This window comes from Pistacia vera, unplaced genomic scaffold (assembly GCF_008641045.1).
Source record: "Pistacia vera cultivar Batoury unplaced genomic scaffold, PisVer_v2 Contig107, whole genome shotgun sequence".
Lineage (NCBI taxonomy): Eukaryota > Viridiplantae > Streptophyta > Magnoliopsida > Sapindales > Anacardiaceae > Pistacia > Pistacia vera.
The window spans coordinates 404,708-424,807 of record NW_022195104.1 but is presented as its reverse complement, the minus strand read 5'-3'; the positions used below and the strand labels follow the sequence as shown (position 1 = coordinate 424,807).

General features: G+C 34.2%; 1 protein-coding gene across 1 annotated transcript in view; it reads right to left on the bottom strand.

Annotated features, from left to right (window-relative positions):
• LOC116131337 (wall-associated receptor kinase-like 1) overlaps positions 1-16,423 on the bottom strand; it is a 44,587-nt gene extending 28,164 nt beyond the window's left edge. Inside the window, exon 1 of the mRNA XM_031417002.1 lies at positions 16,028-16,423. Coding sequence (XP_031272862.1) covers positions 16,028-16,423 — 396 coding nt within the window. The remainder of the gene's footprint in view (positions 1-16,027) is intronic.
• Positions 16,424-20,100: the final 3,677 nt, after the last annotated feature.

Genomic DNA, 20,100 nt, shown 5'->3' with positions numbered 1-20,100 from the left:
AACAATCTATTAAGTTATAACCTCCTTATAATAATAAATTTAGTTGGTCCCAACATTGTGACTATAGAAAAGTTTTACTGTATATTTTATATTGTTTAACTGTATTATGTTATTGAGATTATTTGTAAGAATATTTTTTTTTTACCTTGAATTTTTTTTATTTTTTAATTTAATTATTTAAACATTTTATTTTAGGAATGATGTGGTGGAGTATATAGAATAAGTGAAGGGAATGAAATATTGATTTTTTTCAAATATAAAAAGTATAATTTTAAGGACAGTTATGAAATTTATGGGGTGCCGTAAAAAAATTAAATTTAAAACTTTGGAGTGAGATATTTTAAGAAAGGAAAATGTTACACCCACAATCTCTTCTCACAATCTTGACATGTTAGTTCGTAATTAGTCAACTCGTAATAGGTCTCACCTAAGTCCCACCTAATAAATTACTGTTGATCAATTGTGAGTTGTTATGTCAGAGTTGTAAGGAAAATTTGTGAGAAAAAGTTGTGGGTGTAGCATTACTCTTTAAAAAATGCAGCTTCTTTAATGCATCAAACCGAAGTGTCAGTGCTTCATTAAAAAAAAACAAAAAAAAAAAAGCCAACCCAACCAGAACAGGCCCACACAAAGTGAGCCTAAAAACACAGCAATCACCCAGATAGGCCCGCAAACAACCATCCAAATCCCTCAGCCCTAAATCGATATTACTTCTGCGGGCCTCTTTATTAGCCGATCGTAGCCCCGCTTGAAGATCACTATTGCTTTGTACATGGTTATATGAAACTCTATCACAGCGCCACCCCTGAGGTTTGGCACGAAAACATTCCCCCCCCTGAATTTTGAGAAACTAATGCGTCACCCTCAAATAGTGTTTTGTAAGTTGAATAGAGCCAACTGTTCAATTCTATATATCAACCCTATTGCACCTAGAGGTGAAAATATGGGCCGTTAGGCGGGCCAACCCTAACCCTGCCCGTAAAAAAGAGGCTCACCCGGCCCCCTTCTGGCGGGCCGTGTTGAGCCCAACCCGCCAGTCACCCCCGGCGGGCCCGGTTACACTAAGGTAACCCGCGGCCCCCGGTTGCTATTTTTGGCCTCTTTGGAAGAGGCCCCGCAACCCCGGGTTGCTGGCGTGTTGGCCCGCAAAAAAAAATTTTTATTATATTTTTTATTTTTTTCAATTACACTTTTAACCCTTGAAATCTAGCGCCGTTTTTTATAGCCGTTGGAGGGTCTTTTTCGTCATTTTCTTTCCCTTTTTTTTTCTATAATTGGATCTAAACTCTCATATTTTTCCTCACACACTCAATTCTCTCATTTTCTCATATTCTCTATTCTCTCAACTCTCAGTCTCAATTATTCATTTATTCTCTTAATATTTTTGTTATCAATTTGCTCTTATTTTAATTTTTATTAGGTTTTGCAATTTCCATTCATATTTCCAATTTCCTCATATTCCAATCTCTTCTTTAATTTTATTTCTTCTACATCATTTTTTTTTTTCAACTACAAGTCTACAATGGTAGATATTTCTCTCCCATCAATTTCAATGAGGAAGAAACTATTATCCTAGTCCTAGTCCCGCTGATTTTACTATGAATGCAGAGATTCAATAGTCCCGCTGTCCCAATCCAATCCGATACACCTCAAAATATGGCGTCGATTCCAACAGCGCCCGGTGGTTCTAGAAGTCGTCCTCGTAATCGTCGTCCTCGTCCAACTTCCATCTCAGCTGAGGCGGGATTCATCAACTGCCGTCGAAAGCGAAACAACACACATCAACGTTTGGGCGCATTTCGACAGTTTTTACGAGCCAGAAATGGCGTTCAGTCAGAAAGCAGATGCAATATTGCAAATGTTTATAGCTGATTCAGTAATGGTACTAGTACTTTAAAAAGGCATGCTAATAAACATATTAATCAACATGGAAATAGAGAAAGCAATCAAACTCAAATAACTAATTGGGTACTACTTGCGTTATAGTTCTGATGCATATAGGAACAGTTAGCTTTATATTGCTGCATCTGTCACCTATTAATATGGCAGAAGATAATATGTTGAAAGATTTGTTCAAAATTCATTTTTTTCCAAGATTTTAAAAGTTATTCAAAACTGAACTAGAATGATTTAATAAATTGTTTAAAAAATGAAATTAGAAATTAAAATAAATTTCCTACTTGTCATTTAGTGTGGCTTTAACTGCTGATATTTGGAGTGGTAGAGCTAAACAAGTTATATTTGTGTGACTATCTTATTTGATAATGAATTTAAATTAAATAAATCTTTATTAGGATTTAGATTAATGGATGTGGATCATATGGTTTAGAAATCTATATAAAAATTATTGAAGTTTTAGAAAGATTATGATTATTATTATAAAGTGAAAGTTTACTTTAGATAATGCAAGTTCTAATAGTAAAGCATAGAATTTTTTCAAAATAATTATCTTTTATATATAATTTGAAGTTTTTTTCACCAACGTTGTGCATGTCATGTTATTCATTTAATTGTGAAAAGTGGTATGAAACAATTAAAAAAAATATTGATATGAATTAGGGAATCTTTAGCTTGGATTACTAGTAGTAATAAAAAATGCTGAATTTCAAGAAGCTTGTATAAAATCAAATATGTCTCCTAGAACTTTTGCATTAGATATCCTGTTAGATGGAATAGTACTTATTAATGCTTGATTCATGTTTACCTTATGCTAATATAATTAGTTATTTTGTAGCAATATAGAGGTCCTCATCATTGGTAAAAATGATTGGAACAATGCTAAGTATTTCATTTCTTTTCTCAAATGTTTTACCAAGCCACTTACAACTTCTGGTGTGTATTACCCTACTAGTCCATTGGTAATACATGCAATTATAAAATTTCCGAGTTATTTTACAAAAAACAAAGATATGAAATTTTACATGCACCAATAAGGCAATGGAATTTTTTTTTTGAAATATTGAGACCCGTTCCTTTTCTTATTGTTTAGTGTCTATATTTGATCCTAGAATTAAATTAGCACGTTTAGAAAATGGTCTTGACAATTTAAGTGAAAATTTACAAAACGAATCATATATCAATCAAATAGGAGAGGTAAAAATAGTCTTTTCGAAGTATATTTCCATATGAAAACGGTAGGGAACCCGCATTCGCAAAGAGGCAAATATCCAAGAAGCTGTAGCAAGAAACAAATGAGACTTATTCTCTTGGAATGCACTGAATAGGCCAAGAGACCCAGTCCGAAGCACAGCCTCCTCTCAGACGCACCACCACCAACACAACAAACACATAATATGCTGTCCTCCATGGAGTCGCAGAGTAATGAACTTCAACATATTGTGCAACCCCCGAAATGTTTTCAACAGGTCACTTTGATCTCTTAGAGTATTGGAGACCAGAAATGTATTTTTTTTCCGGTATTATCAAGACTTGCCTTGGATGTTTTCGCTGTTCCGTCTCAACCGTCTCATCCGAACAAACATTTAGTCAGTGGAAGGATTTTAAATGAAAGAGGACTAAACTTCTCCAAAAATGATTGAAGTCCTCACATGTCTTCGAGATTGGAACGATCGCGCCATCAAGATCAATACGAGGTTATCGCCATTGCTTAATAGAATCATTTCAATTTTGTAATATAGATGTACAGATGAGGGAGGTCCTAGTGAACCACCCCCAATTTAGTTGGTTTTGTAAAATGTAATTTGTAAATTAATTGTCAATTATTGCACTCTTTTTTCTTTACCCAGTTTTTCTCCCATTGGTTTTTCTTGGTGAGGTTTTTAACGAGGCAATAATTATTGTATTCTTCATTTATTTTTTGATAATGAATAAGTCTAATTTTTCTTATATTACAATTTTATTGTATTAAAATTGAATATTTGAAATGTTACAAAAAAAAAATTGAATTGAATTGATTTATTATATTTGAAAAGTTACTAAAACCAATTATATTTATATTATTATTTGAAAGATAATTAAAAAACAAAAACAAAAAAAACAAAAAAAATCGGCAACCCGCCCGGACCGTGCCTAACCCGGCGGTTAGGCTGGCGGGCCGGCTGGGCCAGCCACTTTCCCTTAATTGGTGGCCTAACCCGGCCCGCCTTTGTTGGCGGGGCGGTTGAGCCCAGCCCGCCAAAACAAGTAACCCGCCGCGGGCCGGGTCGGGCCGGCCGGGCGGGCTACTTTTCCAACTCTAATTGCACCTAAGTTTGTCCTAATTCCTCTTAACCTATGGCCAATTGTCATTTCGAAGCTATACCTATCTCACAAACCTGTTGTCAATCGTCATTTCCAAGTTATACCTACCTCTCATGGGTTTTCTTGTTATGAGCTTGCTGTTTGAGATAAGGATCTTTTCAAGGGCGTTTCACATATAAATATATAATTTCAATAATTTAAATACTTAATAATAACCTAAATTCTAGCTTGTCTCATTTGTTTTTATCTATCATTCTCTTTTCAGACTCTCTCGTTTTTTATATTCCTCATTCGAGGTTCAAGTTTTTAGTTTTTGCTCTAAAGCTCTTGTTGGAGGTTCAAATTTCAGTTCACACCTGCATACATGGAAAACCTTCAGTGTTAGAGCTCTCTTGTAATCACAGTTTCGCATAAAAGTTTTTGGTTTTTATACTAATGAAACAATGGCAATTTAGTAGACCATTCCACTTTTATAAAGAAGATGATAAAGCTGTAAAACAAGTCTGCATAATGGCAGAAAGAATAAGTTACCACACCATCTGACCATAGGCTTGAGAAAATCATCCACTAGAGCATACTAATTGACAAGCTGGAGTTTCACCCCAATGGAGATATCTTTATCCTTGGCTTTATAAGAAAACAGTAAGGTAAATGACAATTTCCCACTCAAGTTATGGCGCATTATTTCTCCTACCCCAAAACTTTGAGAAAAACAATTCCTACCCATTGTTAAGATCGGTTGGCGACATCTGTTAACTGACATTGTATAATTACTGTATATACAAAATACACTTTACTATTTCACTTAATAATTATTTTTAATGAGGTGCCAGAGCGAAATTAAAGATAATTTTAAAAAGAAAACTTAAAAATTTTAATTTATAACTAGTAATCATGTTAATTGTAAAAATATATGGTAAAAAGGATTATTCTCTCGCAACACACAAAAGGAGGGGTCTGTGAAATGGTTAAAGGGTAGCTGAAAAGTAAATGGAAACATCCCAACTGCTAACAAACAGAGACTTAAATGATTTTGTTTTCCTCGTACACGTGGTGGATGTGTCCTCATTTCTGAAATTGGTTGTTGGAAGAAATAATTTTATGCAGCAAATTAAATGAAAGTGAACCTGTTATGGCTTCACACTTCATAGATGCAGTGTGCATCATAATTGTCCTTCAAAATCAATCTCTATTTCTTTCATTTGCCTGTGCTTAATTTAGATAAATTCATTTAGCAATTTTATTTTAGCTGAACTAATAGTTTATTTGTATGAAAGTATAATTAGGGAGAACGACATTTTTTCCACCCAAGGTTTGGTAAATAACATTTTCCACCCTTTAAGTTTCAAATGACACTTTCCCACCCTTCATTGATTTGTTAAGTTTTCTGTTAATATTTGACTAAAAAGACAAAGATACCCTTAAATTGTTTGACTTTAAATTTTTTAGTTAGCCAAATCAAATATTAAAAGGTCAAAAAGAAAAAATAGTTAGCCTCATTAAAAATTAGGAATAATGTTTAATTGTTTAAAGTTAAATGATTTTAATATTTATTTTTAATGTCATCAATACTCATCATTATTATTCAATAATCTACTAAATTTATAGTGTTTTTTCATTTTTACTGATAAACATAGAAGATCAATATTCCTAATTAATTAAATAAACAAAGGAAAAAAATTATCTTTACACTTGAACTAATAAATAATCACTTAGACTGAACTAATTTTAATTTTAATAAACTAATTAAAAATAAACTATTTACGGGTATTTTTTGCTTTTCAATCAAATATTAACAGAACCTAATAAGGGTAGAAATATCATTTTGAAACTTGGTGGGTGGAAAAAATCGCTCTCCCTATTAATTAATTGCTGAGAATTGAATAACCAGACCAAATTTGTACTTAAGAAAAGGTCCCCATGTTCATATAGGATTGTTTAAGATTAGTTGTCGGATGGATGTTGATTGATTGATGTTTTAAAATGGAGTGGAACCCTCTTTGTTGCAGTCATTTTGAATGAATTCCGAAAGATGTTAAAGAGGCTTTCTTAACAGAGCTGCTTCAAACTTAGAAGAGCAATTGCTCTTTACCTTCGCAGAAGGAAAGTTGAGTCCTGGTAAATCTTGCCCTACCATTAATCTTCTTTATTAATTTCAACGGTTAAAAATTAAAAAAAAAAAAAAATACCTTAAGCGAATAATATTGTTGACTTTGTCACGCGTTGATGAAAATGCCATCTATCAACGGCCTTTGTCTTGTTCTTTTCTTCTGAATCATATGCATATGGTGGATTGGGAGGGCCTTTTAAATTTAACGCTGTATGTTTTGGAGGGTCAAACATTGAGCCGACACTATAGAAGATAAGAAGTATAGAGGAGAATCAAGTTTTCCAGCCCATATATTTAAATTCTGATTAAATTATTATTTCTTAAGTTAGAACTGGAAATTGAAGGAGAATAATTAAAAAATAATTAATAATGATTAATTATTTGAGGTTAGAATTAGAATGAGAAGAATGTAAACCACGGGAAGAAGATGCTTTAGCCCCATTTTATATTTATATCACTATGATACCCCGAAATTTCGCTTGTGGCTTCCTGTTCCAGAGGTATAGTTTTTTTTTTTTTTTTTCTTTTAATTACGAAATAGTTCACCTTTAATTATTGGTCTTAATATATTGAATATATAAACGATTCCCCGATATGGCATAATAGAAATATAGTATTGATTTTTTTTTTTTTTTTTGGGCATATATAACTGATTTATGTTTCAATTGGATATATTGCATGCACTTGCATTACTAGACTTGTTCCAAAAGGAGGAAATGTAAAGGGTGAAAGACGATTAGATCCTTGACTTAACATTAGCTATAAAAATGTCAAAGAACTTGGAACATAAATTTACTTAGACGTTTATATGGAACATGAAGATCGTAAATTTATTTTGTTGTGTAATCTCCACCGTCCATTTCAAATCGTATAGAGTTACAGGATCTCTGGGAATAACAATTTTTGGCAAATTTTTTTTTTATCCAACGAAATGTGTAAGTGACACTACTCCCTGTCAATCTTTGTTAGTTACTTATATGATTAATGTTGACACTAAACTAGCATTAATGACTTGTTATATAATATTGCAATGACTTGGTAAGATATGAAAAATAAGGAAAGTAGAAAGACAATCATAACAAATTTACATGGTTTCATCAAACCCTTACCTACATCCCTAGATGTAAGTCGAATGACTAAAATAGAGAATGATAGTATAAGTCTAACACTCTCACGTTATGGCAATTAACATGTCGTCTTTGATTTTTTAAGAAATTTCCCAAGTATTATAATCATCAATAGTTTCAGAAAATTAGACTATTATAAAGTTTTCGAATTAATTAACTTGACCAAGACTTTTCATGTTATGGTCCACTATTATCTCATAAACTTGATTTTTTTTTTTTTTTAAGCTATTCAACATCATTCTTACAACAAAGTACATTTAATAGATGCGAAGATTCGTAATTACAGAAATACAAAATTGAAAGTTTTTAATTGCTTCACATATAAATTTGGGTTTATTTTGTCTTCAAAGTATTGTTACTATTTAATCTATATATATTTTACAGCTGGATAAACTATCTAAGCACTAGGATATGCTAGAAGTCATAATGAGCGTACACTTTATGTTAGGGGGACTAAAGGTACTTGATTGTAGTCTTTTTGTATGTGATGACTGCTGATCATAGGAGTAATGTTGAACAATTAATTAGTTTAAGAAGTCCATGCAAAGTGAATTTGAGATGACTGATTTAGGGGAAATGACACACTTCCTTGGTATGGAAATAAATCAGTCTAATGATGAATTTTTGTGTGCCAAGAAAGGTATGCAAATGAAGTTCTTAGGAAGTTGGCATGGAAATTTTGCAAACCAATAGACACTCCATTGGTTCCTAATTTGAAGTTAAGCAAAGATGATGGTGCAATGAGAGTGGACGAGGGGCTGTTTAGAAGCTTAATTGGATGCTTGCTATACTTGACAGCTACACAACTTGACCTCATTTTTGCCTCCAGCTATCTTTCCAAGTTCTTGATAATCTGAGTGAGTTGCATTTTAGGGCAGCCAAGAGGTGTTGAGGTATGTGAAGGAAGCACCAGGCTTGGCATTTGGTTCAAAAAATCTGAAAACCTGAAGTTGTTGGGCTATACCGACAGTGATTGGGGAGGATCTTTTGATGACATGAAACACCTTTAGTTATGCGTTTTACATAACTATGGGCAATTTGTTGGCTGTCAAAGAAATAGAAGACAATGGCTCAGTCCACAGCAGAAGCAGAGTATATATCTGCTGCAGCAGCTATGAACAACCCATTTGGCTTAGGAAAGTTCTGGCAGACTTGAAGCAAACCAGGGAAGTCCAACTCTAATTCTGTGTGACAATCATCTGCAGTTGTCATGGCCAAAAATCCAGTACTTCACGGTAGAACCAAGCATATCAAGATAAATTTCATGTTGTGAGGGAAGTTGAGTATAATGGTGATTAGTTTAAATCCATTACAGGGGTGAAAATCAAACTGCTGACATTATGACTAAAGCATTGCTCCAAAGCCAAGTTTAAAGATCTAGGCTCAAACTTGGTGTTTCTAGCAAAAGTATCAAGGAGGAGTGTTGATGCAGTGATATTTTGCTGAAATGCATCAATGTTTCAGTTTGCAGTTTGAAAGGTTTTGGCGCCAATTGAATTCTGTCGCTGCAGTTGGTCTGACTGTGTGAGCTGCAGATTTTGGTGCATTCTCGTTGATTTGTTTAGGTGTGATTAGACCTATAAATGATGTGTTTTTGTGCATGCTTTGTTGGTTGTAAGAGTTTAAATTCAAATATGAAAATACCCCTGCGGTAGTTTGTTGTAACAGTGGATATTTTAGTTGCATTGTTGTATAAATTATCAGCCTTAATGAAAAGTTACAAGTCTTCCATACATTCTTCTAGTTTTTTTTCTTTTTCTTCTCTTGAATTCTCCGGCCTAACACCATCAGATTGAGTAAGGAAATTGAATAAGAAATAAATCCAAAGGTCACGTTTTAATCTGTTTTAGACGTTAGGAAACAAAATTGAACATGTTCTGCAACTTTCTGCTTCAACCCAAGAGGTGCTCGGCGACGAGATTCTTTTTTGCTTGCTCGCAGCCAGTTTCTGCGCCACTTCTTGGCCAATTCGACGACCACTTCTTTGGACAAATCATGTTGTTTTTTGTAGAGAATGTATTGGTCTCAAGAACACTGAAAAGCTGTGATTGCTATGGATGGAAGGTTGTTGGAAATGGATTTGTTATATTGTAACAAACGTACAGACAGTCCATTCATTGTTGCTGCCCTTCTGTAGGCACTTAAGGGAGCAGACCATTTAAGATCAGTAGAGGTATTTAGGCAATTGGCCAACTTAATCAGTTGTTTATTTATCTTATACACAAGGTGGAGCCTTTCACATTCGTGCTGCCCGGAGGTTTGATGGCATGCTGGTTCAGGGCTGCTAGAGCTGGTGGCTTAGAATCTCAGACATTAAAATTTATCCTTCTCATTAAAAGCTATAAAATGTATGCATAATTAGCCTTCCCTTGTTGGCCTCCCTATGGTAATGAAATTTATTCAATAACCGCTATGTGAATTTTAATGAAATTCCAACAGTGATCATCAGATAGGAACCTTCAAAATTTTTATTCACATGATCACATCCCTCTTGCAAATCCGGTGTTTAGTATACCGTTAGAATTTATAACATACAAGTTAATAATATTTACCATATTAGTTCTTTGCCATTGATTTTAATATAAAAAACTTAACGATATAGAATTTATATTATTACTCTGTAACCACACATTTTTTTTTTTGAGTGTTTTATTATGAGATGCTATGGGTACTAATGGATGAGTACTAATATGTGTACTAACTAAAGCATAGTACCCGTACTATGCGCATAGTACGGTACTATGCTTTAGTTAGTACACATATTAGTACTCATCCATTAGTACCCCAAGTATTATTCTTTTATTATAAACCTTCACCAAATACCAATTATTTGGTTGGGCTTGTCTAACCCAAACAAGAAATGCGTGAGTTGGACAGGTAAGGATTGGATAATATTTAGGCCCCACTTATTCTAATTATACCTCATTCTTATCTAGGGAAGTGATTTTTAGCCCTTGATCAATATCTCCACTTTTAAATAGTTTTGGTTTTGACAAGTATAATCTTAGTGATCAATTTTTAGGGTAATACCACACTTACAACCCAATCTTACAAACTTTCTTTAGAACTTCGACGTGACAGTTTGTAATTAGTTAGTTCGCAAATGAGTTTTCCTACTGCTATAAGCTTAAGACTCTTACCTGATCGGAAATCCCAAAACCTCGAGAGATTAGTTAAGGTGCTGGCAAGCTGGCCTAGACATCCCCCGTGATATTAAAAAAAAAAAAAAAAATCTAGCTAGATAGACAGTTAGACACCACATCAAGAAATAAGATGAACCAGAACATTCTTATTAGATAAGGAAATTAATTAAATAAATTGTCATGTGTCTGGGTGTAATATATTAATGTAACGTCATGAAAATGTTTTCATTTGTGAAAATTCATAATAACACATACATTAAGAGGCTTTTAATTACCTTTTTGTAACAAATGTAACAAATAATGCAAATGTAATCTTCAATTTTAAAAGTATTTATTTATGTAAAGTGAATACATTATTTGAATGTTATTAAAAGTGAGAGATGAAAAATTGATTCTCTAGACTTATCCGACTGGTTTTATTCATCCTCAAAACACATTGAATAATCACATATATATTAAATGTATTTTTATGAACTCCAGTGAGAGAGTAAAATAAGATTATTTCTGATTTTTTTTATAGACATCACCCTCTGTTCCTTATGTATTCTTTAACGTCCTAAGGTTCAGGAATTTCTTTCTTTCTTCAAATTTGAGGAATAATCTCTTCACTTAAAACTAATGAACACATGACATAATTTATTTTATATAATTCTGAAATCCGAAATTACATAACATTTCCAACAAAACTACATGTTTTCTAAATACAACCACACTATAAATTGACTGCTTAACCATAATTTCTATAACAACATGAAATAAACATAAAGAGATCTTAGATGGCATTTAACAGCGGTTGGAAGTCTGTTGATGGAACGTATTATCAAAAGTAGAACCTGTTGAAATAGAGGGCCATCCCAAGGTATAAGCACTTCACTTCTCATGTTCTCAACTTCTTCATAGTTTTGATGAAGATTATTGTTTTCTGATGCTCGAATTCTCTGCAGCTCCATTGAAACTTCTTTCTGGTAGGCCTTTACTCCCTTTTAGGTTCACGCACCATATGTGAGGTTAGAAACTGCCATGATCTCTTCATCTTTTCCTTCACTTTTTCACTTAGAACTAAGAATATCCAACAAATGATTCTCCTTCATTAACTCATAAACTTTTGCACCAAACTTCCACCTTTTGATGATATTGGTTTCTGTTCAGTTAAAAGCTCAATAAGTACTACCCCAAAACTATAGACTCACTTTTATTAGTGAATTGCCTTGACTGAAAAATCTGGGTCCATGTACCCGATTGTCCCTTTAACTACTTTTTGGTTGCATGAGTTTGGTCAATCTCATGCATTTTGAAATCCAAAATCAGCGACTTTTGCTCGGTACTTATTATCCAAGAGTATATTTGCAGACTTGATGTCTCGATGGTAGATAGCCATGGAAGCTGCTGAGTGCAAGTAAGTAAGAGCATCTGCAACTTCTGTGGCAATTCTTAAGCGCATGTCGCATGTGGCGACAGAAGCTCTTCTTTCGGATCATGAGAATATCGAAAAGGGTTCCGTTTGGGATGAATTCGTAAACTAATAAAGGAACCTCTGTCTCCAACAGTACCCTAATAGCTCAACGATATTCCTGTGCTTTATTTCTGAGGATGATAACCTCGTTAACAAATTCTTGAAGCTTTCTGTTATAACTACTCAAAGAAAGAATCAACCAACAAAAGCAACAAATCAGATCAAGATCAAAATCAAACACAAGACCAACAATTTACCGTGGTTCACTTGCTCTATATTGAGCAAGCTACGTCCACGTTGAACTCGAGAATCACACGAGCTCGCTGCACTAAACTGTCAAGTTTACAGATTACACATAAGCAACACAAGTCACTCAAAACCCTTCTTCAACCCGTAACCAAACCCTAGAGATTACCACCCTTCGAATCCCTAAGAACAGTGTATACTATACACCAGAAATGACCTAACCAGTCACTCACACTCAAGTTCAGGAACACTCAACCCAAACTGTAGAAACCCTAAAGGCTTAACAATGTGTTTTACCGAAGAAGAGAGAGTATTCGAAAACGAAAGACTAATCGCTCTCATAAACTGCCAAAATAATTCTGCTTTTATATGGGAACATTAGGGTTAATTTCACCCGTTGGATCTCCCTTTTTCATCAACGCTCAGGATTGATTCTGTCAGTTGGAGCAAAGCGACGTCGTTCCCCTTAAGTGTCAATACGGTAGCGTTTCAAGCAATCATCCACACTTTCCATTATCATCAACTACTTTAGATTTCTTTACAGCAACACGATTCTTCCATTTGCCAACATTCCTTTGTAAGGTACCTTGACCTCCCTCACTCTTGCAGCATAATGAAGCGAAGAAATCATGCAGCATGCTAGAGCTGAAGCATCACAAATGAAACTGTAAAATGAAACTGTAAATTAGTTTGTTATCAAGTTAGTTAAACAGTTAGTTAACAGTTAGTTAGCAGTTTGTTAATTGTAATTATTTAATCTGTTCAGTCTGTTAAAGTATTTAGAAGTTAGTTTAAGTAGTTAGAAGTTAGTTTGGTCCAGCTCAGCTAAATAAGAGTTGGTTATCAAACACATTGTATATAAGGAACTAACTACTGTAACTAAAATTCAATTCTGTAAATTCTGTGATTCTTAATGAAGAAGTATTTTCTCAGAATCATTTCAGAATTAGTTTTGTCACTCACCGATCTTTCGATCCACATTAAAATGGTCAGTAGCCTTGTCTAAATCCTTTGAGTTGAATAGTTTGCTTCTATCAACACTTCCACTGATGAGTTAATTGTCTTTCTAAAAGTAGACCACCATTCTGTTTGAAGTACTTCTCTTTAAGCTTCTTCTCCTTTCTTCTTTATTATGAGACAAACACCATGCCCCAACAAGTAGAAATAAACTTCCAAACCTGGTGCCTAAACCTGCATATTTTTTAATTAAAATGATAAGAAGTGATGATTTGGTGAAGACTTTGAAGCGTCAGATTTCATATTCAAAAGCATTAAAATAAATACCTATTATAACTAAATTAATCTTCGATAATTTGGTTGGTCGGTGTGGAGAGCAATAGTGGTTCCCAACTACGTTTATGCATACGTCTGAGCCGCACACATTTGATTTGCATTCATCAATATCTGCCGTACATTCATAAAAAACACTGAATAATAACGAAAAAAAAGAGATATGGATACCAATTAAGTAGAATATTTTATTGGCATGTTAGTTTGCCAGTATAAGCTCTAATAATTTTTAGATCTTGTTTGGAACCTCCTAGCACTATAGAGAATCCATTTTTTTTTTCTTTTTTTTTTTAAGCTGTCATTCTACCTAACTGGGAAAGATGAGGGCTTTAACATTTATATTTGAGTCCAATAATTCTGTTCATCGCTTACTTATTAAAGCTAAATTATTTAAGACCAAAAATATTTGACACAAAAATAAAATTATTAATTATTTCTTATTCTCAAATATTTCTCATTTTACAAAGACAAATTTAGAATAAGAACTTTGTGGCAATGTTTTAATAACCAACTCAAAGTGAAACCCGGTAAAGTGGTCGGGACCCAAGTTGACTAGTTGAATCGATTTGACCGGTGAGTCAGACCGGTAATGTCAACATGTTCAGAGGTTTGAAATCCAGCAAACACACCTTTGAGAAATTATCATTATTTCCTACAAGTTTAAAATCTAGTAAACAATCCTCTTTGATTTGGTAAAATGCAAATTGGCAGTCTGCTGATTGTCGATGATGACGCACCAAATGCAAATCTCACTTATTCTTTGAGCCATTCCCTAACAAATTTGATCAAGATCTAGCCGAAATTGAACCATTTTTTGCAAAAAAAAAAAAAAAAAAAAAAACACCATTGACGGCATTGACAACCCAGACCAAATAGGCATGTTTTTTGCATCAACAACATTCTCCATCATCACAAAAACACTCCCTCTAGCCTTATGAAGAAAACCCATCTCACCCCCCTGCTTGCCCCGCTAATCGTCAACAACAACTTGTGAAGGCCTTAGGTCTCAGTTAGACCAATTAAATTGGTCGGGTTTTAAAAACAATAATACTAATCTCACTAATCCCTCTCACTAATCCCATGTGAGAGTTTGTGATTGGCTTGGTTAGGCGGGACTCATTATTAGATAGGCGTGATCCATGTGAACTGACGAATTGTGAACTGACTGAACTGACATGTGGCATTAGTAAAAGAAAGTTAGTAAGAAGTGTTAGTGAGTGTAGTGTTACTCTTTTAAAAAAGTGCTTTGTGGAAATCAGCTAGGTTTCGACGACTGCTTCATTTTAGTTACTGATTTACCGAGGCTGAGTACCTAACTCAGTTACTAACATTGACTTTAGAAAACTAACAGCTCTATAACGGAACTTAAGAGGCTAAAGCTTGACTGACTAACAGAGACTAACGACAGTTAACACTTGACAAACTTTTACAAGTTTAACTATTTAATCAACACAGTTACTTCTGTTAAACCTTAACATATGATATGTTTTCCATTACCTGAAATACTGGTTACATTTTCTAAAATTTCCAAATTTATTTCAAATCAAGTGTTAATATAGGTTGACGTTTAAAAAGGAAATTAATGTTTGTCGTATGATTTTTAATTATTAAAGAAATTATATTATGGTTTTGAAGTAATTTCATGAAAGGGTAGAATTATAATAGGGTTAATTTCACCCGTTGGATCTCCCTTTTTCATCAACGCTCAGGATTGATTCTGTCAGTTGGAGCAAAGCGACGTCGTTCCCCTTAAGTGTCAATACGGTAGCGTTTCAAGCAATCATCCACACTTTCCATTATCATCAACTACTTTAGATTTCTTTACAGCAACACGATTCTTCCATTTGCCAACATTCCTTTGTAAGGTACCTTGACCTCCCTCACTCTTGCAGCATAATGAAGCGAAGAAATCATGCAGCATGCTAGAGCTGAAGCATCACAGAATGAAACTGTAAAATGAACTGTAAATTAGTTTGTTATCAAGTTAGTTAAACAGTTAGTTAACAGTTAGTTAGCAGTTTGTTAATTGTAATTATTTAATCTGTTCAGTCTGTTAAAGTATTTAGAAGTTAGTTTAAGTAGTTAGAAGTTAGTTTGTCCAGCTCAGCTAAATAAGAGTTGGTTATCAAACCATTTGTATATAAGGAACTAACTACTGTAACTAAAATTCAATTCTGTAAATTCTGGATTCTTAATGAAGAAGTATTTTCTCAGAATCATTCAGAATTAGTTTTGTCACTCACCGATCTTTCGATCCACATTAAAATGGTCATGTAGCCTTGTCTAAATCCTTTGAGTTGAATAGTTTGCTTCTATCAACACTTCCACTGATGAGTTAATTGTCTTTCTAAAAGTAGACCACCATTCTGTTTGAAGTACTTCTCTTTAAGCTTCTTCTCCTTTCTTCTTTATTATGAGACAAACAACCATGCCCCACAAGTAGAAAAAACTTCCAAACCTGGTGCCTAAACTGCATATTTAAATGATTCTCCTTCATTAACTCAATAAACTTTTGCACCAAACTTCCACCTTTTGATGATATTGGTTTCTGTTCAGTTAAAAGCTCAATAAGTACTACCCCAAAACTATAGACATCACTTTTATTAGTGAATTGCCTTGACTGAAAATACTCTGGGTCCATGTAACCGATTGTCCCTTTAACTACTTTTGTGGTTGCATGAGTTTGGTCAATCTCAATGCATTTTGAAATCCCAAAATCAGCGACTTTTGCTCGGTACTTATTATCCAAGAGTATATTTGCAGACTTGATGTCTCGATGGTAGATAGCCATGGAAGCTGCTGAGTGCAAGTAAGAAAGAGCATCTGCAACTTCTGTGGCAATTCTTAAGCGCATGTCGCATGTGAGCGACAGAAGCTCTTCTTTCGGATCATGAAGATAATCGAAAAGGGTTCCGTTTGGGATGAATTCGTAAACTAATAAAGGAACCTCTGTCTCCAAACAGTACCCTAATAGCTCAACGATATTCCTGTGCTTTATTTCTGAGAGAATGATAACCTCGTTAACAAATTCTTGAAGCTTTCTGTTATAACTACTCAAAGAAAGAATCAACCAACAAAAGCAACAAATCAAGATCAAGATCAAGAATCAAACACAAGACCAACAGATTTACCGTGGTTCACTTGCTCTAAGATTGAGCAAGCTACGTCCACGTTGAACTCGAGAATCACACGAGCTCGCTGCACTAAAACTGTCAAGTTTACAGATTACACAATAAGCAACACAAGTCACTCAAAACCCCTTCTTCAACCCGTAACCAAACCCTAGAGATTACACCCTTCGAATCCCTAAGAACAGTGTATACTATACACCCAGAAATGACCTAACCAGTCACTCAACACTCAAGTTACAGGAAACACTCAACCCAAACTGTAGAAACCCTAAAGGCTTAACAATGGTGTTTTACCGAAGAAGAGAGAGTATTCGAAAACGAAAGACTAATCGCTCTCATAAACTGCCAAAATAATTCTGCTTTTATATGGGAACATTANAAGCTGCTTATGATTCAATTCTGGCAACTTATAAGGTCATAAGATTGGAAGGTTCCTTTGTAATACCTATTCCCAAACTTTGAAACTTTTCACATATGTTTTCTCTACAAGTTCATATTTAATAAAAAAGATATTGGTATATATTTTCTCCATAAAAATCTTTGACTATTATAAATTATAACTATACCAAAATTATTTGCAAAGAAATTAATTCTTAACCCTTAAGTTATTTTCACTACTATAAAATGAGATCTCAAAATATTTCACTACCATAAAATGAACACTAATGCATAAATTCTACGTCGTGCTAATATATATTGTGCAGTCAATTGTCGAGTCTTCCTATATGCACGTCTTTTTTTTATTTTTATACAAGTAGACAAAATATCTAAGCCCAAATTCATAGAACTCTTTGAAGTGACAAAAGCAAATGAATGGCCATCAATTATTTTTGTACGTGTCTTTACCTAGAATGATTGTTAGGATGAGATAAGAGGGTTTAGTCTTACAAACCCTCTCATTCTCTACATCCACACGCCACCTCTACTGTCCATTCCTCTCATCTCTTCATCAATTTTCCAAGGAAGATTCAAGGGCTTTTGGATAGAGTTTGGTAGAGATCTAATCCTAAGCATCAAAAGGTAAGGATTCTTGCTATAGATATAAGTTTATTTTGTAAAAGTGTTGAATTCTTATAGTGGTTATGCTTAGGGCTTTAGAGAAAGAACAAGTCTAACAAAGAAGAGGAATTCTAGTGGAATTACTCAAGCACAAAAGTAGTCGCTTATTAAATTTTGTACCAAGGTCGCTATTATTTGGCCTCCGCATATACTCTACTTCCAAGTTGATAATAAGCAACATTGTTTAATAGCAAATTATATATACACATATACTCAATTTTTAATATAGGTTTCTTGATGTTTTTAAGATGGTAGATGAAGATCAATAACTAATTGTTAGTTTCTCAAAATGTCAAATCAGAATCAACGATCAATACATAGAACCACCATTAGGTCATCTGATGGTAAAAAAATAATTGGGTCCAACATGAGTTCTTAAGTTTAAGTCTTCTTAGACAGTAATAAGGGTGGTCACTAACGAGATTTATTTAATTATTCACTTCAGGGTCCTACGAAATTAATTAAGATACGCACAAACTAACCCAACATCCCCAATCACCCAAAAAAAAAAAAAAAGAAATCAATCTATAGTACATTAACATTTGATTCTGTTGAAGAGCCCAATATGGTGTTACATGGTTCTTAGAATGGCTAAGTGAGGTGCTGTCGATGAATCTTGAGCATTTATCTCCATCTAATCCAACGGCTGCTTTATCTCCATCTGGTCAATGGTATATAAAGCAGCCCAAACCATCCGTTTTTCGGGTGAATGTGAGTTCTCTGTTAGGTTTTCATTTCAGTCCAAAAATCAGTGTAACTTCAGTTAGTGAGTTATTAGTTCTTAGTCATTATGTGATGCTTGTTTGTTCTCTCAAGGATTAGAGATTCCAGGAAGAGTTTCTCTAGATTAGGAGTTATAGAGTGAGATTGGTTGAGTGAGTGAGAGGTCGGTTGATCTGTGTTCTTGTAAATTGTAAGTTCTTATTAATTAGTGTAGTGAGCCCCAAATATTTTGGAACTCAACGTGGATGTAGTCTATCCAATCTTGGATAGGTGAACCACGGTAAAATCTTGTGTTCTTCTTGATTGTGTGTGTAGATCTATGGAATTGTGTGGTTGTTGTGGTTTGTTAATTAGTTTAATAATTAGGTTTTTAGTATAACAGATTCTAATGTTAAAAATCTTAAAGTATCCACATCCTATAATTTTCTTGCATATATATGCATACACTATCAAAGTTTGATGGGTAAATTCATCGTTTAGAAATGGAGATGGTGAATTGTCATGAAATAATAGCATATGCTCTGTATATACTAATTTTTTGGATACATTTTATTTGATATATTAAAGATTAATCAGTCAGTGCCTCTTCAACTTTAAGAAAATTCAATCTTTTAGAGAAAAGTGACTTAATTAGCATTGAAGACTTAGAAGTCTTTGTCGGATTGACCATAGCTGCATGGAAATTAAGTTGGGAACTACTGGGGTGTTTGGTTTGGTGGAATAAACCCATTCCCTTATCTGGATTCAAACGATAAACCCCAGAGAAGACTGATCTCTATAACTTTCTTTGAAAAGCATGTCCCCACAAGTCCGAGAAGACTATTCCAATAGAGATGATATCTTAGATTGAGAGAGAGGAAAAGAAGATTGATATTTGCAAGTTGAACAGGCAAATGAAATATTGTGCACAAAAGACTTAAAAGAGTGAGGTTCGGAAACAACGTGGACTTAAAAAGGGTGAGGTTTAGAAATAAGATGGACTTAAAAGAGTGAGGTTTAGAAACAACATGGACTGATCATATATATAAAGTGAAACATCCCACATCGTCGGGGAAGAAGGGGTGGGTTTGAGCTGATTATATATCAAGAATCCTTCAAATGTCATGGTGCACTTTGGGCTTAAGTAAAGGTTTTTTAGCCTAAAAACAAAACTGTGAGGGGTTGATCTTCAGAGTCGGGCCACCCAGGCTACCAAAGTGAACAATATTTTGAGAGTGTTGGGCCGAGGTGTTACATAAAGGGTGTCCAAGCCTATGGCATAACAAGATATCTTTATTAGAAATATTGGTACACTTATTTGTGAACTGCAACAAGAAGAACCTTTTGGAGACTAAAAAAAGGGTACACCAATCTCCCGGAACCCTAAAACTATTGACCGGGTAAGAGCTCTAATGCCTACTCTTATTAGCAACACTGGGAACTCGAATTCGAGAAACCATGTTAGATCCTCTTCTTGCTCTTTACCTTTAAGGGGACACGAACTTAAAAGACAATGTTAGATCCTCCTTTGCTCATATATATATAACCATGATAGAATTTGATGTGGGCCTGACTCCTTGCCCAATAAGGCTTTGTTGAATTAGAGGATTACCCGCTCTTATAAACCAGTATGTTTAAT